This window comes from Pezoporus wallicus, unplaced genomic scaffold, assembly GCF_028554395.1.
Source record: "Pezoporus wallicus isolate ANWC-B61680 ecotype Strahan unplaced genomic scaffold, APGP_CSIRO_Pwel_v1 contig_5069, whole genome shotgun sequence".
In the NCBI taxonomy this organism is placed as follows: domain Eukaryota; kingdom Metazoa; phylum Chordata; class Aves; order Psittaciformes; family Psittacidae; genus Pezoporus; species Pezoporus wallicus.
The window spans coordinates 8285440-8310989 of NW_026642361.1; the positions used below are offsets into that span (position 1 = coordinate 8285440).

The 25550-nt window shown below is 38.9% G+C and overlaps 1 protein-coding gene across 4 annotated transcripts; it reads left to right on the forward strand.

The window, feature by feature from the left end:
* The first annotated feature begins 1711 nt into the window (after positions 1-1711).
* MDM1 (Mdm1 nuclear protein) lies at positions 1712-25550 on the forward strand. Of its 4 annotated transcripts, none has more exons than XM_057429412.1 (15): positions 1712-1776; positions 2312-2417; positions 4714-5081; positions 5509-5643; positions 7460-7597; positions 9350-9483; positions 11634-11733; positions 16978-17016; positions 17377-17552; positions 18983-19261; positions 20424-20572; positions 20703-20833; positions 21603-21861; positions 22991-23059; positions 25260-25550. In XM_057429412.1, the coding sequence occupies exons 1-15, from the start codon at positions 1759-1761 to the stop codon at positions 25364-25366; spliced, it is 2208 nt and encodes a 735-aa protein (XP_057285395.1). In that variant the 5' UTR covers positions 1712-1758; the 3' UTR covers positions 25367-25550. The 4 variants fall into 4 exon arrangements, with proteins under 4 accessions (XP_057285395.1, XP_057285396.1, XP_057285397.1 ...); XM_057429413.1 differs by having other exon boundaries at positions 7460-7585; XM_057429414.1 differs by lacking the exon at positions 16978-17016.

Below are 25550 nucleotides of genomic sequence, written 5' to 3' on the forward strand. Positions count from 1 at the left end.
GGATAATTTCTTTTGCTTTATCTTTAAAAAAGGGAAAGACATTGTTAAGAAATATAATAGCCTGCATTTCAGGGTGTGTGGTGTCATGTTTCTGCACTGAAGAATGAAACCCATCTCTGAATCCAGACAGCCCCAAACCATCTATAAATGCATTATTATAGTTTGCTTAATTAATTGGAGAACACCCTAAGAACATGCTGAAATAATGCTTGGCCTGGTGTCCATATCGGAGGAGAGATTCTGGCAAACCTGGAAATCTATTTTGAAGGAGTTTGCCAGCTGGCTTTTCACTTTCTGTAGCAAGTTTGAGCACTTCTTTAGAAAACGTACTGAACTAGATCTGATTGAACCTTATGAAATAAACCATTGTAGTAATAAAACAAACTACTTTATTTGGTAGATCTAGCAGTTTTGAGTGTAATCAGCACACAAATTCTATCACTTATTGTCTTGATCTTGAAATTCATTATAAAGATGTATGAAACTTGGAAACACCATCAATGCAGAACATTTCTTCCTTTTTTTCTGCTGCTGCTTACATAGCAGAAAAACATTTAACTTTGCTCGCAAGCCTTTCATTACAGATTGGTACTCTCTCCTTCACATCAGTGGTAAAAAAAATGGTGCTCACCTTTTCCACAGCATCTGACTGGACTTAAACTCCGTGTAAGTCAGTGGCACTGGCACCAAGTCATTCCTCCCATCCCTGGCAGCGTGTTTTGCAGACAGAAGTGTCAAAGCCCTTACTCAGTAAGTTTATGCTGCACTAGAGGCATCAGGCACCTGCAACAGGTCCTACTAAGAAGGAAGAAAGGGAGGCTCAGCAGCCCTGGGCAGAAGAAACAAACTGCCTACGTAATTTTGGTTTTTATTATATGTATGTATGTATATATACACATATATAGACATATAAAACCCAGTCTAGTGGAAGGTGATCCTGTCCATGGCAGGGGGTTTGAAACTAGATGGTCCCTTCCTACCCAAACCATTCTATAAATCTGTGATTGTTTTACTGCTCTTTTTACCACCCTCTCAGTTCTTTTTTATTTGATACAGCCAAAGAGAGTCAGGATGGAGATTAGCAGTGGGAAGGCAGTTAAAAAAGGGAGCCCCTGAGGAAGATCTGAAGAAGGTGGATTAGGATCTGACCGCACAGCGAGGTCGGGCGAGGTTGCTGAGGATTGGCAGCTACATACCATCCATTGCACAGGCTCCACAAAGGTAACTAAACTTGTTTTTCCTTTCTCTAAATGCTGTTTTTGTAGCAATATAGTGCTGCGAGTTCGGACGTGCATTTCTTTTTTAACCAGGCGTTCAGTATTCCCTTGCCCTTGCGCTGCGTTAGCACCAAGTGCCCCGCGCTGCTGACACGCCGGTGGGCGCACACGGCTCCCCATCGTCCTTCCCCAGTCACACGATACCGGCGACATAACACGGTTATCTTGCCGCAGGTAAGGGAAAAGAGTTTTAATATGGATAATGCGGCGGCGGCGGCGGCACCCAGCCAACACAGCAGCTCTGTGAACACAGCCAGCGACTGCCCCAAGCCAACATGGCCCCCGAGGGCAAAGCGGCGAAGGGAACCGGCGGCCCTGGTAAGCGCGGAACTCCCCGCCCCCTGCCGGGCGGCCGCGCAGGCGCTCCATGAGGTGAGGCTAGGCTAGGGGAGGAGAGGGAAGGCGTGGCAGGCCGAGGCCGGCGGGTTTACCAGGGGAGCGGCGGCGTTGAAGGCTGCGGTCCGGTAGTCTGCGCTCCGCCATGCCCGTACGCTTCAGGGTGAGGCGGGGCGGGGCTGCCGGGCCAAGACCGGGGCGGTGGGGTGTGTGTATCCATGTCTGTCTGTGTGCGCACCCCGGCGGGCCGGGCCCCGGGCGAGGGAAGTAGCGACCCCGGCGGGCCTCTGCGGCCGGCAGGAGAAGGGAGGGGATTCAACCGTTTATAGGGTGCCACCGGCGAGGCGGGAAAGGGGAGACCTTTGCGCTAAGGAGCTAATGAAGACGGAAACAGTTCAGTCGTGTCGATGACAGCGGGTTCTGGCTGTGTTTGTTCCTGAAACTTTATTCACTTAAAAATGTAAACAAGTTTTTTTTGCGTACGTTTTGTGCATGGTGTTATTCCGCGCTTTTTCTCCATAGCAGTCAAGTAGTTTTTGCTCTTCGGAGGGAAGGTAAAGAAGGGCTGTTTGCATATGTATAGCTGAATCCTGCTGCGGCCTTGTTGGTGTTTTTCCCCATGGAGATCTGTTGCCAACAGACGCAGGGAAGCAGGATGTGCACCGGTCACTTGACAGACACCTCTCTGTTTACTGCAGGGGCTGAGTGAATATAACAGAAACTTCAGATGGAAAACCCCAGAGTTTTGTAGTCCGTTCGAGCAGCAGAAATCCTTGTGGGCAGGACTTCGGTCAGATCAGTTGGGTAAGCAAGTGCCCTGAAAAGCTGCCCCATTGATTGCAAATCTGAGCTGGCTCTGATAAGGATGAGGTGGGGCTGCAAGCCTGGAAAGGTTTGCTGTGATTGAGTACATGGCCACAATGAGCTGGTAATGTTTGTGTTTTGTGCACTTTATACAGTAAAGATATATTCTTGGTCATCATTTAGAGTATGTCTTTGGATGCCATATTCTTTATGCCTTTTAATCTTAGTGTTACTTTTAAAATCTGAAAAACACATGGTTTCTAACATGCAGCGTAAGCCAAGTCTCAAGCATGAAGCACACATGTAGTTTTAACCTATACAGGGTGTGCAGAAGGAGACACTGGGTTAACTGTGGAGCATGGAAACATTAAGTAAAATTCTGTATGTAAGGGAAGACTCATTTGGGCAAAATTGCTACAAAGTAAAATTGTTATGGAAACTAACAGGAACAGCTAACAGAAAACAACACAACAAAAAGATGAGCATTGAATGGAAAAGGTTGTGGTTCTGTAATATAGGGGTTAGGGGTTGTAGACATTATTGTGGCAGGAAAATGCAGGCTTGGGAAGTAGAAGACAAAGGAAACGGCATGTGGATTCAAAGGCCTGTAGGGAGCTGAGGAGTAGGAGTAAGCTGGAGGGTGCTGACAACTGCAGTGCTTTGAAAAGGAGCAGTAAAAATAGGAATTACTGCAGTAGCACTTTTGCAATCTAGTGCAACTGCACTACACAGTCTGTGTAATTGAGAGTCCAGTATATTCATTCCTACAATATAAAGGTTCCAAATTAAAGCCTGGTAATTAAGAACCAACCACTGGGAGTAAGGTTTGTTTTTAGTTGAGATGCTAGACATTTTAATAAATAACTTAATCTTCCTAATTAATATGCTTTATATGCATTACTGCTGTTTTCCATTACTGCAAAATGTGTATTTTTTTAATTTTGCTTTCCTTAGCACGTGGGTCTGCCTATGGGTACCTGTATAAGTTCCACAACTTATGAACATTTAAACATATTAACTTCTTTTCCAAACTGTAATCAATGCTTCTTTACCAGTCAAACTAAACTGCAAATTTTGCAAGACTTGCAATAAAGTCATGAGTTAGAAATACAAAAATTTTACCTCCTCATGTTGTAGCAGTCTTTTTGTGCTTGGTGTAGTTTTCCTACATCTTTGTGTTAATTTTCACTCACACCTTTTTTCTGGTCTTTTAACCATCTGCATCTTCAGATGTCACTCTTGCCACTTCATAGGAGTTGCAGATTGTCATTGATAGTTCCCTTACAGTTCTTCCAGTTGAAACACATAGTTAGCAGTTTTAAGGATGACTTAGACCATCACCCCAAGAAGTTAACAGCTGCAGGTACTCTGACTTCCTCCCTGATACTTTTTCAGACTTTTTCCACTGGAATTGTTTCCTACTACCTGTATGTGTAGGTAGACATCCAAACATTCTGCATACCTGTCACCATTGTTTTTTCTCTCTTTTTCTACGTAGATTTTCATGACATAGAAGTTTCTCTCTAGCCTAGGAAGTGTTTCATTAGTCAGTTAGGGGCCTTCACTTATTTTTCTGTCACAGCTGAGTACTTTGTAGTTGGATTATGATTTCCCACTTTAAATGCTTTCAGTCATTCAATCCTGTTCTTAAAATGGTGGGGTAATTTTATTTTCATCTATGTTTGCCAAGGCCAGCAATTCTTTAAAATAATTTGATAGCTGGTTTTGTCACAGCCTTTTTACAGTTTTGAAGTTATTTTGGTGTTCAAACTGGAAAAAGTCACCAGCTATCTGAGATGGTTTTAAATCAGCATTGTATTATATGGATAAGGGTCTGTCACTGTCCTGTCACAATCATCAAGAACCTCTTCAGAGATATTGTGCATGTGTAATGAGAAATGTTTCTGGCATACTCTAGCATTGCAGATTGGTTATTCTGCATCTGTGTTAACTGCATTCTTTTACTGGCTGTGTTAGTTTTATTATTGTTCAGCTCCTAGAATCAATTTGCAAAAGGCTGTCCTGTGGCCGTGTTTGCTTTATAGGGTTTTATCCACCATGGTCCTGGAGCACCATGTTCCTGCCTCTCTTTAGTGGAAAGGAAAGATGTTCACAAATAGGAAGGAAGAGAGAATTTCACAGCTGTGCCCATAATTCATAGGCTGTCATTGTTCAAGGATATTAAAATAGTTTTTTTCTAATAAGTTCTATGATAAACTTATAGTATCACTCTATTACAAGAATAAACTAAGTCTTCAATAGAATGTTTTTATTAAACCTAATATGTCTTTTTCAGGAACCACAAGAGAACCAAACTTCATTTCCAAGAGAAGGGTGCCTTACCATAATCCACAGATTTCAAAGTACTTTGAATGGACAGCAGATTGTGATTTGAATGACCCACTCAAAACTGAAGCTCTTAGGACTACAGAGTTGCATGCAGGCCACAGCAACAATGTGAATGATGTGAATGGGGAAAATACTGAAATGCCAAAAGGACCCAGAATTCCCTCAGAAGTTCGGTCACATTCAGTAGATTTGAGAGGTGAAACAGCTCTTGCCCTTGCAGAAAACAACATGAAAAAATCACCATCTGCAGCTCCACCAAATCAAAATGAAGCATTTTCATCTCCAAAAAAAGAATTAGAAAAAATGGGTAATGGGGTAAGGGAAGATTTAAAGTCTTTTTAATTGGCCATTTTAGAAATTATTAATCTTATACTTGAAATAATTTAATGCACATACATCAGCTTCTATTGTCTAACTCTCTAATTAATTCTGTATTTTGATACTCTATGTTGTAGCTTTGTTGTTGGGAGAACAGTACTTGTGAGACCAGATTTTGGCTCAACTTAGGTCAATGGGAATTTGCCCTTCATGTGCCATCACTATTGATTTCACTTAAACAAGGGTTTAGCCAATTCTGTATCGTTGGGGTTGTTTGCTATAATGAGAAAATGCACTTTGCGTTCATTTAATTCATACAACCAAACCCCAAACTGTTGGTTTGAAAGGGTGCATTGAAAGATAGTTGACTTGCCAGACATTGTAGGAAAGGGAACACCAGTGGGTTTTTTTTCCTTGTTGTCAGCTTCACAGAGTCCTTCAGAGGAAGGCAGGCATGAATATTCCACGTTTATATACTTTCCCCAGAAATTCTGAATATCAAAGCCAGTTTGTTTGGAGGAGTCCTCATGAAAAGTCACCGATACTTGCAGCTGAACAGGTAACTTTAAAGAATCCAAAAAGTAAATGAATACTTTCTTTTTGTATCAGCAAAGGTGCTTACCTTCCGAGATTTCCTTTCTTCCACTTCTGTCAGGGGAATGACAAACATGAATATTGTTACATGTTTTGTTTTTTTTTTTTCCCTCCTTAATATACAAAAGTACAGTATAGTTAGATCTGTTTTCTTATTATTCTTTGTTGTAGTCAGGCCTAGTTACTCGTTCTCCTTATGCCTCGTTGTGTTTTGTCCTTTATAACGGGACCGCTTTCTTCTTTTTGCATTAATTTGCCTTAGGAGCTCTAAGATCCTACTCAATGTTACCCTTCACTTTTACCATTTTTATGTTAGGTAGTATATAGCTAATAACAGAGGCATGTTCAGGTGTTCTGCATTGCAACAACATGTCTTCAACTGAAATAATTCAGGTTTCACTATTTATTCTCATGGTCTTTTATGGGTTGCCACAGTTTCTTACTCAGTCTCTATCTCTGTGTATATACTTCTGAGCCCTAAAGTGCATCTCTAGTGTTTTTTTCTTTCATAAGAGCCACTTATATTTAAAAGAGGAGTCTTCTCATTTTATGATACTCTTGTGGCACTTTAATATGTCTCATGAGTTTTTGAACTTTGTAGGATTGGAAATGCTGCTATTTCTAATCAGACCACAAAGAGTAACTCTGGTTGTGAGACTGCTTTGTGTTTTCAATTCACTGTTACTGGGATCAGGATTTAGAAGAATCAGCCTGTTTTTTGGTCATTTTACAGTATGAAATAGGCACTTCTGCTTTTATTTTGTCTTCTGTTTCTTCACTAGGAGCATATACATTAGTGGGATTACTACAAATGGTGCACTTTCTTACACATTTCATTATTGATGCTTGTGAACATTGTGCTGTTTCAGAAGAAAGACTAAAATCTGAAAGAGCAGACTTTTTTCACAGCTTATACAGAATAAAAAGCTGTAAGAATAAGTCTGTAGGCACTGTAAATCATAGGATAAATAAAATTTAGAGAAAATCCTAACATGTATGAATGTTTGGAGGCTCTAAATTTAAGGTTAGAATTTCATGATAAAAATTATACGTATTAACAAACTGGTATTTGTTAGATTTTTGTTGATATAATGGAGAATATATCTGAATACTGAATAATGGCAGTACCTTTCCCTTGAAGAGATTCTGTGGAAATATTGAAGTTACCCAAGTTAGGTTGTAAGTCAGACCTAAAGTCTCATAGCAAAGCTGGGGAAAGCGTATGCTTGTGACATATGGCATGGCCTTTTAATTCAGCACCCCATGATAAGATGATACCTGACCACATATTAGGCAAATTCTCTACCTTGTTTTATAATACAGTATTGATTGGAAAATAGTGGGTAGCTCAAATTACCCAAGCCTTAAGCATCCAATTCTAAAACACAGAACAGCTGTCTGTTACTTATGGACTGCACATGTGCTTAAGACTCATAGGAAAGTTATGGCATATGCTTGAAAAAAATACGATCCTACATGAAACTGTGAAGGTGAACTGTCTTCCCAAATGAACATGAAAGTCTGTTGGTGCACTTCAGTAAGAACAACGTTTAACCACAGGTTTAACTGTGTCTGACTTGGTCACTTTTAAATGTGTTTTTATCAGATGTAGTTTGTTTTCAATTTGTCCTAGAAGTTAATTAGTCTGCACATGATGTATTTGTGCACAACTGTCTCTCTGCTCATATGTGAGTGTATTTGCATGAATTAGTTAACTGATTTTGAAAATTTAGCCTTAAGGTAAGCAAATCACACCTTTGTTTGTTTTCTTCCCTCCCAAGGTTATTTGCAATGCAGGTAAAACTCCTGCAATTACTTCTGAAACTGCATGTGAGAGAAATTTCAAAAGCTCTCCTTCTGTTAATGGTCCACAAGAGAGAGGTGGTTCAGAAGAGAAAGGATTTCCGGTTTGTGAACAAGTAAATATTTCCCTAAAAGAAAGGCGTTAGTATACATGTGTCATTTTGATTTGTTCTTTTCTAGAATGCAGGGGTGAGCTTATGTTGAATTTTTTTAGTTACATTTTAGAGCTGGACTCAGTAGTGGTTTTGCTATAAAAGACTAAAAATAATAACACTCTGCAGCTCTGTTTGCTCTTACGGGGTTTCTGTAGTGGTTTCTGTAGTTTCTGTAGTGCATTTGTTGAGTTTACAGTGATATTTTCAGTGTGTTTTTCCTGACACCTTAATTTATGAGCTTTCAAGTGGATTTTCTTTTTTCTCTCTTTTTTTTTTTTTTTTTTTTTAATTGAAACTTGCTTTTTAGTCATTAGAACAGTTTCTGAAATGTAAATCTCTGATTTGTACTCTTATTGGTACCACTTTAATCTCTTGGTATGCAGGAGGGCTGGATGGGGGGGGGTCTGGAATTTTTTGGATCTCATAAATCAGACACAGTGTGAATAAAAACAAATATTTTGATGTATGAAAGATGCCACAGTTAGAACTGATTTTCAGCCCATAGTTGTAATTTGAAGAAACATAGAGGAAGGGTTACGGTTCGTTTCCCTTTGCCTTGATAAGTTGAAAGGTAGAAAGGTAATTAATTGTATTTAGCACAAGGCTCTAACAGGACCTTGTGTAGCCTATGTAGGCTTTGTTACTCAGTTCAAAACATTAAAATGTATTTTATGGAAGTAATATGGTTGTGTGAAGCCTTGCATTTCCTTGTCTTGCTGTTGGCTTGGACAGACTTCAGTGAGATTTTAGAAATGATGGGTCTGGCTGTTATACCAGATTCAAAGATAAAGATGATTGTTGACTTGGAGGCTTCATAATTTAAAATTGAGACCTGCCCAGTGCTTTAAATCTCACCTGGGAATAAGGAATTTTATGTCTCCTTTTACCTCTTTTAGAAGATGACATGAGGCTTTCAGGAAGCATTTCTGTGTTTTTAATACTGGAAATTCAGGTTACGTTTTCCCAAGAGAGCTAATGAAGGAAGAGAATATATGAGAAGGGAATTTAGGTGGGAGTGTCTAAAACACTTCTTGTTTATACTGATAGCTGTATTCTGGTCTTGGAAAAGTTTTTGATAATTTTGGTGGGATGTTTCTCTTGTTGTTTTTTTGTTTGTTTGTTTTTTGTTTTTTTCTTGAATCTGAACAGTATCTGTGAAGATCTCTTGCATAATCAGAATTCATGCGTGAGATTTCCGAGAGGATAAAATAAGCGAGGAAAAAAACCTATCTTTGATGTGAAAATTGAACAAGTCAATTTGACCTTTTATAAATGAGAGTGACAGCAAATTAAAAATTTGGTTTATAATAAATTCCTTTATATTGCTTTGTTATTAAGCTAAGAGGTTTGGTGTTTAGGTTTGGGTTTTTTTTTATTACAAATTCCAGAAATATGTGTGTTAAGTCTTACACAGCTCAGGTTAGAATACACAGGTATTGTGTTATTTTATTTATGTGTTTTGTATTAAATTCATTTTGTAAAGTGTACAGAGGGGATCATCTAAGTAACTGAATGTTGCAGTCAGGATCTTAGCTTTGGTGTTTTGCTAGTTTATGTTTGTATTAACAAAGGAATATAATATTCTTGGTTGTATTAAGTGCGCTAAGCATCTAACTAAAAATGTACTTTTTGTGAAAGCTGGATGTCAAAAGGAGTACAGGGGGATTCAGACTGATAGCTAATGTGGTATTTTTAAAATTATCTTTGCCTTAGAGTAAGAGGGAAGAACCGTTTCAAAAGCCAGCAGAAGATGCAGCAAAACAAGGGAAATCAGAACAGAAACATCCTAAACAAAAAAATAAGCAGCATATCAATCCAAAGCCCCTCTCTTTACATTCAAGTCGTGGGTATGTATAAAATAGGAAAACTTAGCCTAGTGACTAGTTGTACAGGAGCCTAGTACTTCGAATGATGGACGAAGCCATGCCATGCTGCAGTCGCAGGAGCAAATGCCCCCTCGCAGTGCTGGGATTGAGTTTCATGTGGGTACATCCAAACCTATTGTTAATTTCCATCTCCTTCTCTGTGAAGTGGAAGCTTTCTAATCATACTCATTTAGTTGAACCTTCTGATGCAATAATGTTACTATTAATACATTTAACACGAATGACATTAAATCATTGCAGTGCAGCTAAACTTTCAGTGAGTGCTTTGGAAGTTGTATTCACCTTTTAAACTGCTCTCCTGTGCTTGCTTCATGCCTTAAAACTGTGATGATTGTACTTGATGTCTGTTTTTTCTAGTCTGTATCACCATCTGTCCCGGAGTAACAAAAGCAACCACATGAGGTAAAGGGAAGTAGAGAAATTGGTCCCATTTAGGGTAATCTTGACAAGCATGGAAATGAAATTATATGTTACTGAGTGCTATTAAGGTATCTTTTTCTTTTGCCACATTCCTACATTGCAGTAACTGAACTTGTTTCCGTTTTCCACACATCTGAGATACACCAAGAGAAATAAAAGCCCAGAATGGATGCAGGTTTTAAAATCCATAAATTAATTCATTTCTTCTGCCTTTGTGCTTAATGTATGTCCCAGTGATTGCTTTTATTCACTTTCTGTTAGATTTTAGGCATTAGATTATACATGGAAGAGGAGACTTACCTAGGTCTGAATGCTGTTGGATATTGGGAGATAATTACAAAATAATCACTCAAAATTCTGTGAAAATTTCTCTGTGAAAATTTTCATAAAATTTCTTCATGAAAAAAATGAGTGGAGATAGTACGGTTAAAACCTGCGACTCTGGTTTTTATAGCTTTTTTATGTAGAAGATAATAGTTTTGCAGTGAGTAGTGTGTAAAGTTCTTGATATTTTGCTATGGCTTCTTTTCATTTAAGGACGGATTTCTGCCTCTTATGCCTTTGATGTGGTAGCACAAGACAAAAGTCTCCAAAACATTCACTGGGCAGATAGCTGTCAAAATGTACAAGTTCTCAGTATGCAGACAGGACTGTCACTTCTGATGCAAGCTGCATTGCGTGGCCTGATTTTGCAGCAGAGTGACTGGCATCAAGACACAGCAGTGATGTGTTTTTGAACTAATTCATTAGTTCTGCAACCAAAACTGAAGGAATTCTGTCAGTTTCAAAGAAAGGGACGTATTGAAAGAAATTTTGAACAAAAAGTGTTTGGGTATTTTTTTTTATCGGTATATTTCATTTTATAAAGTGCATTTTACTCTCTGACTTCAGGCTTTTATGATCCATTTCTGAAGAAGGACTGAAAAAGAGGGTGTTTTCTCTCAGTGCTGAATATATTAAAGTTAGTAATGTTTTAAAGCAAGATTAAAAACCAAAATCTCTTCAGATTTAAGCTGATAAATTCTCAGTTCAGTGCTTAAAGACCTGAAGTATTGCTTATTGCCTGCTATAGGTTAGATGGTGTTAATTTTTCTTTGTATGTGTGTGGCAGAAAGGAAAATGGATCCATCTTTTCAAGTACCGAGGCCTTCTGTAAATCAAAGCCAGTAGGACATGGATGAATTATACTGACCATTGTTCTGGTAGTCAGATGTTTCTAGCCCCAACAGTTCACCCCACCCATATGCAGAATGCCTTTAGAGTGGAGTTCATAGAAGGAAATGTCTCGGACCCATTAGTGCCAAACCAGGCATTTTTACTTAAATGCACTACCATCAGTGACTTAAACCAAAATGCTGCACTTTACATTCAAGAAATTGAGTCTTACGTGTATATTGTGTTGTGCTGATTTGGCTGTCAGGGCAAAAGCTTCTGACAGAAGGGCTGTGAGGAAAAAAAACGGGAAGAGTAACTACTTGAAGAGCCACCAACTGCGAAAGAGACTTTTTCCTCACTTTCCTAGTTGTGTTGTTATGGATGAGTTGGTGTTTTTCACATCTTAGCCCTGGCATGTAAGTGCAAGTATACTTATGATTGTTGGTATAACTTTAAGTGTGTTCTTAAAGAGTATTCTGGATATCAAGCTTTATTCTTTCTGTTGTGTTTTCCTCTTCTCATTCTTGATTTTTTAGGAAGATGAACACTGAATATAGGGCAAAATTTCTGTCTCCAGCCCAGTATTTCTACAAAGATGGAGCGTGGTCTCGTATTAGGAGTAAATTTCCCAACCAGGTGAGTATTCTTAAAACACCTGCAGCCAGAGTATGATTTGTATTTTGATTTATAGATGCAAAAGTCTTTGAATTGTGGTGTTTGTAAGATGCAGTTTTGAGATCAGAATACTCCCAAAGGTGAGTATGCAAAGGCAATTAGGTTCTGTCAAGTCAGTATAATGTATGGTAAGAAAAAGAGGAGATGCTCTGACTTAAAGAATATATAAATGTGACATCTAAAGTGAGGAGGAGTTTTGATTCCCTTACAGTCAGAATCATTCAGAACAGAGTATTGGACCAGATAACATCAGCATTGATGTTGAGCCAGATTTTAACAAGCAGAATTTTTCAAATTGTAGAATTGGATGTTAAGCGATTCCAAAGGAATAAAAGGAAAATGCCAGCATATTTATCAGCCTAGGTCAGGTTGATAGTCATGCTCAGTTTGTTAGCTTGCCATGCTGAATCCATTCAAAGCAGTCAGCTGAATTCAGTCCTACATGATATCAGATTGAGAATTTCTCTTGCAAGTTTCAGCCAATATACATATTTTCTTGTAGATTGTTCCGTAACTGTGATCAGTGTTATGTAAGAACTCCCTTGACAGAACTCTGAAAATGCTGATTGGCTTCAGGATTTCTTAGCAGTGTTATTGCACATGATTTCCTAAAAAATCAGTACTGTTAGCAGCCTGCTAAGAAACTGCTAGAGCTAGTTCTGCAACTGTTAGTTTTCACTGAATTGATTTAGGCTTCTCCCAGCTTATGGAGCCTTTATGAGATGCTGTGCTACTACCTGAAAGCATGAGTTTCCTTGTCAGCTGGGACCAAGCTGATGTGTAAGGTAGAACTGGAGCAGATGGCTCTATAGTGTTGGGCTTTGAGATTGAAAATAACATTTTCTGACAATTGCAGGAATAATGTAGCATTCAGTTCTGTGTTTCTCACTGGACTTAATTTAGCAAGTAAATTTCTTTTTAGACAAAAAAAAGTATATTTAATACATGCAAAATACTCAGTGCAAAATGGGTCTTAAGACTGTAGCGTAGTATGCGATGATTCATAATCAGATTTTTTGTATGCCTGCAGAAGGTAATCCGTTCTGTGAAAACAGCCTCAAGATGATGTTGGAGGACTAAAAACAAGTGACATTTTTATTTTTTTATATGTATTGCTGTATGGTTTGGGTTTGCTGTAATGAAGGCTGTAGAATATTCTGAACTATTGCATGCAGCCTGAGAAAGTGGTATGCAGTGTATTTCTGTAGAAGGTTATGTCATTTTTCTGGTATGTAAGACCTTAATTTGGAGACTGGCTGCTGTATCAGTAACACTCAAAACAGTCAGGAGCAGTGCTCAGCTTCAAGAGCAACTGACTAGTGAGCAAGTAAAGGGAAAGGGACGCATTGCCTTGGAATAGATTGTGGCACAGCCAGGTGGGAGGAGTCACTGCAGTATAGTCAAGGGAGAGAATGAGAAAACTGCAAGTAGACAATGGATGTTCTGCTTTACCAGGCATGATCCTTTATGGGTTGTGTTTCAGAGCTTTGCAGCATTTCAGAGATTTTCATTAGTTCCAAAGACTTTTGCAGCATTTAGAGTGTATGGGAAACCAGTAAATTATCACACTTTAGATAAGTGTTTAGGATGTGTCTGACTTTCCACAGAGGTTTTCTTGCTGACAAGGGAATTGCAGGAAACTGGAAACAAGTCACTTGGCAGTAGGCATGAACAATTAAAAAAAGAATTAAGATTTTAGGGCTTTCTGCTTGAAGTTGTGGTGGATAGCTGAAAGAGCCAAATTAATTTTAAGACTATAATAACAAGTATTTTATTGATGACACATGTGCTTAAATTACACATTTTTGATTACATACACATTTTTATGTATGCATGCCTACATTAGATCCTAATATGAGCTCATATAAAAGAGGCATTTTATAATTGGACAATCAGAATTTCTCCTGTCTGTTAGACTTGAAGTCCCATGCCTGTGAGCGTATGTTATGGTTTAACCCCAGTCAGCAGGCAGCCCACACAGCCACTCACTTAGTCCCCTGTGTCAGGGTGGTGGAGAGAATCGGGAGAGTAAAAGTGAGAAAACTCCTGGGTTAAGGCAGTTCAGTAGGTAAAGGAAAAAGCTTTTTGTGCAAGCAAAGCAAACCAAGGAATTCATTCACCACTTCCCATGGGCAGGCACGTGTTCGGCCGTCTGCAGGAGAGTCAGGCTCCATCGCACCTAGTGGTTACTTGGGAAGATGAGTACTGTCACTCCAAATGTCACTTGCTTCTTCCCCCAACTTTATATGCTGAGCATGATGCCATATGGTGTGGAATGTCCCTTGGGTCAGTTGGGGTCAGCTGTACTGGCTGTGTCCCTCTCAGCTTCTTGTGCACCCGTATCCTGCTCGCTGGTGGGATAGGATGAGAAGTAGAAGAGGCCTTGACTCTGTGTGAGCACTGCTCAGCAATAGGGAAAACATTCCTGTGTTATCAACACTGTTTTCAGCACAAGTCTGAAACATAGCACCATAGGAGCTACTATAAGGAATTTTACCTTATCTCAGCCAAAACCAGTACAGCTTATCAAACTAGTTTTGCTAGTAGACAAAGAATAGTATTTAGCTTGTGTAAATGTGTTACTGTGTGGGACTTTTTTTTTCTGTATGGAGTTTTTTGAATTTGCTATTGTTAATATTTTCATATGTATGATTGATGGTTATAGTTCTTAATAAGAAGCTTTTTGTGGGAGTAGTGAAAGCAAGGAGCAAGGTTAAAGCTTGGAATTTTCTGGTCTTCAGGAGAGGTTGGAAGAAAACCAGGGTTGCTTCTTAAAACCTCTAATACAAGAATAAAAATCCTGATAGACCCAATTCTTGGCCAGGCTTTCTTTTTTTTTGTTTGCAGCATCCATCAATACTTTTGTTCTAAAAACTACAAGATGGCATCAAGTATGGCTAAAATAGTAGGTCTGAATAAAATACTTCATTCACAGTTGAGACATAAGAAGGAATCCAGCCAGTTAAGAAATATGTTAACATCAGATTAATAAAAGTCTTCATAACTTGAAAAAAAGTGTCAAGTGCATCAGTTTTATTATAAAGCAACAAAAGTACTTCGGCCATTTGTGGTATAGGCTGCCCAACAGTCCTTTTGGTTTCTACATGATTCCATACCTGTTCCCATACTAGTGCACTGACATGAAATGTTCCTCAAAACTGTATCTAGCCTCAACATTTGGTGGGTTCTTAACATTCACCCCTTGCCAAAGGAGCCTACAGAACAACTCTCGCTTGATGTAAGTGGTTATTAGATGATAAGCTCTGACTGATCCAATCTGTTTGCTCTCTTAGTTGGGAGCACACATGGGTAACTTTGGGTGCAAAGCAAACTTTCTTAAGTTCTGATCCCAAACAGGCAAATTGTAGAAAGGTTTGGGTTGGAAGGGACTTTAAGGGTTATCCAGTTCCAACCCCTCTGCCACAGGCAGGGACACCTTCCACTAGACCAGGTTGCTCAGAGACCTGTGCATCCTGGTCTTGAACACTGCCAGGGATGAGCAGCCACAGCTTCTCTGGGCATCCTGTGCCAGTGTCTCACCACCCTCACAGAGAAGAATTTCTTTCTAATATGTCACCTAAATCTCCCCTCTGTCACCTTAAAGCCATTCGCCCTTTTCTTGTCCCTGTGTGACCTTGTTGAAAGTCCCTCTCTGGATTTCTCTCCAAGTCCTGAAAGGCTGCTAGAAGGTACCTGGAGCCTTGTCTTCTCCAGGCTGAACTACCCCAGCTCTCTCAGCATGTCTTCATAGGAGAGGTGCACCAGCCCTCTGATCTTCTTCATGGCCCTCCTCTGGACTTGCTCCAGCAGGTACATAATAATGCCGATTATTACCATACCATAATAGAATCCTGGTATGACCTTAGTTAGGCATAGCTATTACTCCTAGACTGCTACTCTACAATGTATTATTAAGGGCTGCTTTCCAGCAGTTGAATGAAGAAATTGCTTTAAGTTATGGTTTTGAAAAATTAATGTGGGCAATTCATAATCACAGGGGGCTCTGGGGCCAGTGTCCTTCTGAGATAATGCTGCCCCTGAGTCACTGGAGGAGATGGTTGTCCTTTGTACTTCTTCACAATTCACTGGAGACATAGTATTCTTCCCCTCCCTGCAGTGTCCTGTTGCTCTGGATTTATATTCCTTCTGTTGTGGCTATCATAATTATTTTTTCATTCTTCTACTTCAAGTGAATAATCCAGTAAATCACTTGCACCTCTAACTTTAAATTTGCCTCTTAAAGTGACAAGCATATATTTTTAATGGGCTGTTTTTTGGAAGCTTCTCAGGTTGAATTATGGGATGTTAGCTGGTGTGGGCTAAGTGGATTTCTGTCTGCTGCATCCAGTTTCTTTTAGTGGGTTTAGTGGAATTGGGCCAAACTGTTCCTTGCAGGAAGAACAATGTGAAGTCTATTATGAAAGAAGAATAAATAAGAAAAGCTATAAAAATGTGTTAGAGGAAGTGTCAGTACTACTTTCCTGCTCTTTGATAAAATGCTTCCTATGAACCATTTTTTAGTGAGCCAGAATTCACACAGTATCACAAAGTTATTTTTAATAATTTAAACGTAAAAGTTTTGTTGCTTTTTCTTCCTTCACTTTAATTGTGTTTGGGTGAAAGAAGACAGTGTGAGTGTTTAAGTAGTTTTAACCATAAAAGTGATTGCGTATAATTAGGAGTATAATGTCTGGAGAGCTTCACTTTTATTTTTTTAAGACTAAACCTGACATCTGAAGAGTTTTGTGTCTCATTCTTAGTTACTGATAGTCTAGAAGGGAAATGTTGATATTATGTCTTAGATAAAATAGCACCAAGAATTCTCATCAGCTCCTGGCTGAGCTAAGATTAATGTAGCTAGAGGCAGTTGCAATGTTCACAGCATAGAAACTTAGCATTGCACATGCACATAGAGCTGTTGACTTGAAATAATCATAAACTAGCGGTGAATGTATTTTTATGTGTTAATGCTTAGAAATCTAGATGAATTTCATCCAGGTTGGCAAAAACTGTTGAAACACCAGTACTGATGTATTTGTTTTACAGCTTTTTACTGAATCTCAGGGAGGCAGCATAGAGCTATGCTGATAGGTTTTTTTTATTTAATTTCTTACTTAGATTGAAGTAAAGTTACAAGAATTGTAACAACAATACAGTGTTGAGAGAAAAATAAGAAATTTTAAAATTATTCTGTATTCTCTTTAGGCTTCTCAAAACACCCTAAATTCCATGTGGTATATGGAGGTTGGTTCCATCTATGTCCCTGTTTTTGATGTTTGGAGCACTGTGTCTGATGGGAAGATTAGAATTCAGCACAAAACTTATTTGTAGTGGCTGCATAACTTTTTGTGCTCTTTGAATGAATAATTGACAATTTTGCTTTGGCAACATGGCTCAAACACGCTTACTAAATACACCCTTTTGTTGTGTTTGCTTTCTCTTTGTTGCATTTACTGCAGCATGCAATGGTTGTACTGTGAATGGCTCTGTATTATAAGTAATTTGCTTTTCTCCTGTAGCTGCTATTAGCTAATGCAAATATGTTATAATAGCCTGTTGGTGAACTTTAAACAAACATGCAACTTATGAAGCCTTGATGTGTAGGTGAAAGAACTTCGAGAAAGAGCAAAGGCATACAGGCAACGAGTGGAGGGAACTCACTTCTCCCGAGACCATCTCAATCAGATCCTGTCTGATAATAACAGTCTTTGGGATGTGTCCTCAAATTCCAGTTCAGAAGAAGGCATCAGCAACAACATCAGAGCACTAGATCTTGCTGGGTAAGGTTGTTATTTCTGCCTATTATAGTGAAGCTTTGAAATGGAGCAAAATGATGAATATCAGCTTAGCATAGCTGAAAGATCTTGGATGTTTGACTGGAGTCAAGATGTGATAGGGCAGGGTGCTCAATAATCTCATCTAGGCCCCCTTTCCCCAGAGCCTGGACTAGATGGTGTTAAGAGGACCCTTCCAACCTGGCTGTTCTACAATTCTGTGATATGTAAATTCTCTAGAACAGATGCAGGCGTTTACCTTTTCATATATATATCAGTCGATACGTGCTCAAGTGGAAAATGGGGTACAGTCCAGTCTTCTGAAAGGAGAGAAGGTTGCTCCTTTATAATTCTCCACAAATGCATAGTTAGTGTGGCAACCTTAGTCTGTCTCATCAAGTCCGGAGGAATTTCCCACTGACTCATACGGAAGTAATGCTATTCTTTCCGCTGGAATGGTATGAAGTATGTTTTGCCTATTGAGATGTTACCAGTGTTCTTGTCAGGATTAATTAATCTTGTGGTTGAGTCTTAGAAACTGTTTAGTTCCAAGATGAAGTTTTAGGAACTGGAATGGTGTACATCCATTTTCTCCTTCCTTGGAAGGCCATCAGAATTGGCCGATACTGCTAGGAAAATTCAGAATTGGTATTTTAATAAAATGTACAGACTATTGTTGAAGGAAGGAGGACAAGAAAAAGCCATTGTTGTCTTATTTGAGATCTGATATTTAAAACCGTGCCTTGGATGCCTGTGTCTGTAGACCACTTTCACTGCCGTGCATGCACTACTTGTCTTCTGTGTGAGAGATCTACCCATTGGCATGCCCTAATAAGGTTGGGGGATTACATGTAAAAGGGTATTTATTACACTATGTGTGATACTAAGTATGGTGTAATTTTTTTGGTCTATCAGTTTGGTTTTTTGCCTGTGAAATGCAGATCCTCTTGCTGATCTCATTTCTGTGCACTGGGCTAATTTGCACTGACTTCTGTGAGCAGTTAAGAATTTAACACTTTCAAAAAGTTGTGCCTAGAGAGGAGTCTTCTAAACTGTTTTCCTTTCAAAAATGTGCTATCAGCTGTCCCTTTATACTGAACTTTTTTTTTTTTTGAGCACTTCTGATAATCTAACTTGTTGTTTAAATTGGAAATAGAGCCCTAATTTTACATTACAGTTTTTGAAATGATAATCCAGAAAGAATTTTCACAGAATCTAGTTTGAAGATGGATTGTGCTTAAACATCAGTTAGAACTTCAGTGGAAATTTAACCATTCATCATGTCAACTATACTACTTTTTAATATCTGAGATATACTTTTGGCAGAAAGGCTGAACTGGATAAATGTGTTCTACATAGACATGTGTATATCATGCAAATAGACGTGTATATCATGCAAATCAACGGTATGAAACACTGTGTTCTTTGTTACCTAGAGTTTCTGAAAAGGAGACTTCACCAAGCCCACAAATGCAGCAGCAGCCTGACTCGAGGAAACAGCCACACCAGGACAGCGCTGAGACAAAAGATATGTCAGATGCTGTAACTGTTCCGGTCCAAAGGCGTTTAGTTTGGGGTGAGCAAGAAGAAACTGAAGAAAGGGAGAATCGGCAATCAACAGAAGAGGGAGAAAAAGAAGATGAACAAGCAGCAGTTTTGGCTCAGCAGTCAGAAGAAAACAATAAAAATGCCAATGAAGACAAGAAAATAGAAGGGTAACTGAACATTTTTGTGATGTATATACAGACTCTCTTCCTCTAACATCTCAGAAATTTTCAGGTTAACTAATTTTTGGTTTAAAAATCAGATTTACTTAAGAGAGCATAAGTTGGTGTGACATTACTTTTGTTTTTAACAGTATGATAAGGAATGGGAAAGTCCAAGGCATTAAGCTGGTTGATGAGAGTGGATTGATCATTACGAATAGGGGATTTCTAACTTGCAGGACAGAAGTTTGTAGAAGCAAACAGTTCTAATGTTTTGGGGGTTTTCTTCCAAAACTATAAAATTTGCAATATGGGCTTCTTAGGCTGTTCATTACACAGCAGCCAAGTGTACTGAAAATTAAAGCTTACTATTTCCTTCAGACAGGCCATGTGGGATTGATAGGACTGAAAAGATAGAATACATGCTAGTCTTGTACTTAAGCATCTGTTTTTCTTAAACCTTTCCCACTCCCCAGAAAAAAACAAACCAAATCCCAACCAAGCTGGTTGGCCATGCAGAGCAGCTTAACCCCTGCAAGTTATCTAAGTCTGCTTGAGAGCTAGAAATGAGGCATTCTTTGCCTAAATGTCCTCAGAGTATGTCTAGCATGCAGCCATAGGTTCAGGTTACTTGCACAGTGTGAGTATGCCCCCACCTCCTTTTGAAATGTGTCTCGAGAAAGAAGACAGAAGTGGTACTGCTGATTCATTTAATAACCTGGGGGCTAAAGCAGTCGCATAAATGTGGGATACTTGGTTTCAGTTCTACCACATTGACTGAAAAGAGTCAAACCCATATTCCCCCCTCTGAGGTGGCAACTGGGTTCTAAGATTTTCTGGGGAGTGCTCTTTCCAGGTCTCCTGTTGAGTCTGCTACTGTGTAGCAATACACTCAAGGTTTATTGGGATAGAGGGAGCCTGTACTTGCAGCTTGAGACAATTTATATATGTTACCCAGTTACATAAAAAAAAATGACATAAACTGAGACTGAGGGGTGGAATCCAGGACTTCCCGTTGCAAGCAGATGTTTTGGCTACAGGCTCTTGGTGTTTTATGAACCTAACTGTCTTGCCCTAGGCTTCATTGTAGGAATGTGTTAGAAACAAAAAGCTCAAGTGCAAGACTCTTGAGTCCTTAGCTAATCCTTTAATCATTTCTCTTTTTTTCCAGTGAGAATGCCTTAGTATTGAATTCTTCTGCAGCTGTGTCAGATTCTTCTTCTGTATCCTCAAGGACAGGAGGCAGGCTTCCAACCCCGAAGCTGAGAGCGCTTGGTGGAGCTCAGAGGACTCATCATGATCTCACTACCCCAGTTGTTGGTAAAAAGACTTTTAAACGCAAAGTAATATTTCAAGAATTAAAGGGGGGAAAAAAAAGAAGACATGTATGAATTAGTTTATTAGGTTATTTAAGCTTATAAAGCATTTTTCATTTTCTCCACTGCAACAGGAGGTGCGGTTCTAGTGTCTCCTCCTAAATTCAAGTCTTCATCTTCACAGCAGAGAACACGAGGTTTAGGAGCAGACCCTTCTTCAGCTAAGCAAGGTGCAAGAGAAGCTTCAAAAAGAAGGTCCTTCCGGGTGAGCCACAAAAGAGACTTACAGTTCTACATTTTGGAATGTGCTTTCTAATTAATAGCAAATAATTTATTTAGTATGTTATTTAATATTTTTTTTTCTTCAGTTGTCATCTACTAGTCTAAAAAAAATCAGCATCTGTGACTAAAAAAGGCTGATGTCTGAATGAAGAATTTATTGGGGGGCATCAGGCAAAGGAGTTGAGGCTATTGGAGTAAGATTGGATGAGCTCCATTTTGTTTTTTTCTGCTACATGCACAGGATCTATTAAAAAAAACCCAAACAAAACAAAATAACCCAAAACAAAAACACAGCCCTCCCCCAACAAAATACACACACAAAAAACCAAACCCAAACAAAAAAAAAACAACCGCCACATTAAAGTTACTGACATAGGGCACAGTCCAGATTCCTTGACTTGAAAGAAGTTCAAAAAGGGTTAGGTGCCTGTGTACAACATGTGCCAGAATAGCTTCATTCTTGCTTTCCTTTACTTCTGTGCTTCTTTTACTTTGCAGCTTGCGTTGTTGATAAAAGAAAAATGGAAACATTTAGGAGTCGTTTAACTGTCTTCCTCGCAAAATTGTGGGTTGGTTGGTTGGTTTTTTGTTTTTTTTTAGGTCAAGTTGTGCTTAGTCTGTGTTCTACAAAGACAGCGAGCGTTTTGCTGCATACATCCCTGTAGCATGTTTTGTGATAGAAGCAAGTTTGTGATAGAAGAAGTTTGGTTTTGGGGTGTTTTTTTAATTATTTTCTTTCTATTGTGTTTTAGCCTGATGTGGAAGTGGAAGCTGTGCCGCTCCTTACCTCTCCACCTGCTGGGCTGGGAACTTTGGATCCTCTGCCACTTAGACAGGATCAGTGGCCTCCTAACAGGGTTTCTGATCAGCAAGCTCCTTTTGCTTCAGCCCATCAAGGGTGTTCCTCTACACCTCGTGTGCAGAAGTCAGCCAAAAGCTGTTCTATGCCTTGCTGGAGTCCTTCTTGTCGTATTCAAGGGACTCTCAAAGATCCAGAATTCCAGCACAATGGTGGGTTTGGGGTATTAACTGACTATGTTAGAGTGCTGCAGGATAGGAATGGCTACAGTGCAATGCTCGGGCCAAGAGAGTGCTGAGATTGCTGACTTACACTCTACGAAGAATGTGTTGCTTGTAAACAAAAGCTCTTCTATTACATGTTTAGTCTTGCTGTGGAAATGTGTACAACTTTCCACATTAGTTTCAGATTCCATTAATATCATTGTATTCTAGTGGTCTGTTTTCTAATTTTGCCTTATTATTTTTAATAAGTACTTACTCATTATGAGAATTAATTTGGTTTAGCATGAACAGTTGTAGTTTTTAATCTTTTTATGCTGCAACTAGATGCTGTGATGCTTTTCCACCTGCAGTTATCAACAGCAGAATGTAACTGGGTACCTTTATGGTATAGTGTTATTTTGCAGGAGTTGCGGATATCTGAGAGATAAGCTCCTTAAATATTTCTGCAGCATATGGAAACAAAAAAGCCATCTATAGATGATTTATTGGGTATTGAGAGAAACCTTTTCTTGGCTGAGGAGGGATTTGTGCTGGCACAATTCAGAGATCTTAAACAATGTTTAGGGCCACTGGGGACATGACAAATAAAAGAATCCTTCACTTCTTAGTCAAAATAAAGTTTATGTGCTTGACTCCATTCCAGAAAGACTTTCTAGAGCTGCTTAAGGTCCCACAATTTTCAATCCTCACATTATAAGGATTAGCTAAACTAAAGTAGTATTTCTGCTCTAGAATGGAAGGAGTAGTTGTCAGGTTAAATGGGATGGTGAAATCCAGAGACTTTCCTCAGAAGGAGGTTAGAATTGGTCCTATGTTCTAGCTCTGCACCTCAAGTTCGCTAAGTGAAAGTCACTAAGTAACTTGTAGTATCTACACAAAGATAGGTACCTTAAGAAAAATACAGTAGAATAAGTTTATTTTACCTCAGTTTAAAGAAGTATAGTGGAGGTTTTTGTATGTTTTCTATTTATAAGACTCATGTTTTGGAAATAATGTTGCAACATTTTTAAATGTTGTAAAATGAAATATTATCCTTTGTCTATTTTGAAAGGATTAAAAACTATTCCTTTGATATTTTTCTTTTTCTTTTCTTTTTCTTTTTTTTTTTTAATCTTAGGGAATGTTGGCAATCCAAAAATGAGATCATTCCAGTTACCCCTTCAGGAAAGAAACTATAAGGATGAAGGTATTTCTTGTCCCGAAGTATTGTTGTATATCATGTGTATATTACCTAGAGTAATTTTAACTTTTGCACTAATGTGAGAGGTTTCTGAATGCAGTAATTCATACTGGTTTATGTGTTTGCATGAATATCTACTGCATTGTATTATATTTCATCAAAATAATTTGAAAGTGTTCATCCGAATAATCTGAAGCAGGAATATGAAAGTATAAATGCGACCAAAAATTAAATAGACCATTGTGACTCAATACGGTTACTGGAGCTTGCTCAGTTCCCCACCTAAAATTGTTTCTTCCCACACGTTTTTAAGCCTTTGTGTAATAGCAACAGAAGCAAACTGCAAAATGCTCACAGCTGCAGTAACTTTGGATGCAACTTGAAAGGTACCACAAATTTTAAGATAAAGATTTTGTTTGTAAGACTTCAGCACCAGATAGGCAGCATAAAATGCTTCCTCTGACTTGAATTTTCACAGCTGTTCCTCTGCTCAGACTGTTAGGGGTACTTATGGCATCCTGTTATTCTGATTGCTGTTTTGGCCTTTTTTTCTCTTTACTGTAAACTTTATCTGGAGGAGCAGTCAGTGCACAGCCCACCGGTACATCTTGGCCTTTTTGTGGGCAGACATAAAGTGTTTCAGTAGTGTGAGTCAACTAAAGGCACTGTAGCCTCATTAGCTTGAACTATTGCTGTATATTGTTTCTTAGCATGGTGTATGAGGTTGAGATTGGTGTGGTGCTGTGCTAGTCGCAATCACCTGTGTTTGGTTTAGATTAGAGTAGGGGCAGAGCAAGTTCCTATCTGAATGCAGTTTATTTATAAATACACCCCAAGGCAACCAGAAGCTTTTTTCTGTAGCCCTTATGCTTGTTTGCTGCTTGGTTTTAACCAAGGTTCAGAGTGATTCTCTATTTTACTCATTGCAGTTGTCTGGAAAACATGTGGGTTGTGCAGATGGCTCAGCCAAGCATCTGTGTGTCTACATAAACCATACAAAATCCTATAGTACTCTGCAGCTTCCCACAAGCTTGCTGCACACAGGCTAAATGCTATAACTGCTGTTTCTTTTTTTAAAATTTTTTATCTTTGAGCTGAGTGATGATGTATAAGCTTTCAGAAACAGGTGAAGTGTGCCAGCTCACAGATATTTCATATGTCCATATTTGTTCATGTACATACAAACCTGGGAGTTATTCCAACGACATGTCTATCTGCAGAAGTGCAGTTAGTGGTTTTCTCATACATGGGAATATAGTTGTTATGCACAGTGTGTGAGCCTGTTATGGGCTGCTTGGATCACTGTATTTCAAGAATTTACAAATGCTGCTGCAAAGTTAATTGAAACACTGGCAAAGTACAAGTTCTGTTTGGGTCGAGTTGTGGAAATTTGTTTTGTTTTCCCCTAGGGAGGGCAGGAAAGTAGTGATACAGTCCTTCTTAACCTATTGCTGGAGAACGGGTGTAATTAAGGTCATTGTTCATAGAGGGCATTTCTGCAGTAGCATAATGTGATGCATTATCAGAGAAGCAGCATCTAGGCTGCTTAATTTTAAGAGTTCTGCTGGATGAAAGTAGTCCCTGTATTCCAAAGGAAGACCTTTCAAAAGTACAATTTTAAAACATGCTTCTTGTTGTCTTTGTATTAAATTTCCTGTTTTCTTCATAAGACACATTTCTTTTAACAGCTTGTGGTGCACTAGCTGGGTTTGGCACAGAAGAGCTCTTTTGGCAACATAGGTTATGGTATTTAGTCATGTGTTATTCTAAGGTTGTCTGCTTTGCTTGAAGCAGTGGGTTACTTTCATGAAAGTGTTATTATCAGAGGCTAGGCTATACAGACTTCAGTGGCAGAGGAACAATATCTGAGATCTTCTGATGCAGGAAAGTAAATGCAGAGGTGACTTGGAGAATCTGGCAATTCCCAGGTGACCATAGGGATGTCATTATAGAGTTTGTCAAGAGCTGGGCATGTAGCTATGTTAAACTTACCTAGCATTGTAATAGTTTTCTAGTGAGATTCTTCTCCAGCATGTCAGTTACTAAGTAATAAAATTGAGGTGCATTGTGGTACTATTTTAGCACCCATGGTGAAAGAGGGCATAAAAATATTTGTACTTCTGACATCTGCCATGAGTGTCAACTGTGTTTTAATAGGTATATTTAATCTTCCTATTTACTTTTCCCCTTGTTGCTTTCCTTACAGATGACAGATTGTCTCAGATCTCTGCTCGCTCGGCAGCATCTAGCTCACTTGCATCTCAGATACTGGAACGAGCTCAGAAGAGGAAAGATTTCTGGGGCAAGACATAATCTCTCCCACCTGTTGTATAGAAACTGTTCTGTAAAATGATTTATTTTTTTATAGTTTGTAGTGTACATTTTTAAAAAATTGTGATTGTAGATACCATGCAGCGTCCTTTCACTTAACACTAATGTGGCCCAAGTTTTAAGACTTGCCATCCCAATTTAAATCTTCAGTATTTAAACCAGTGTT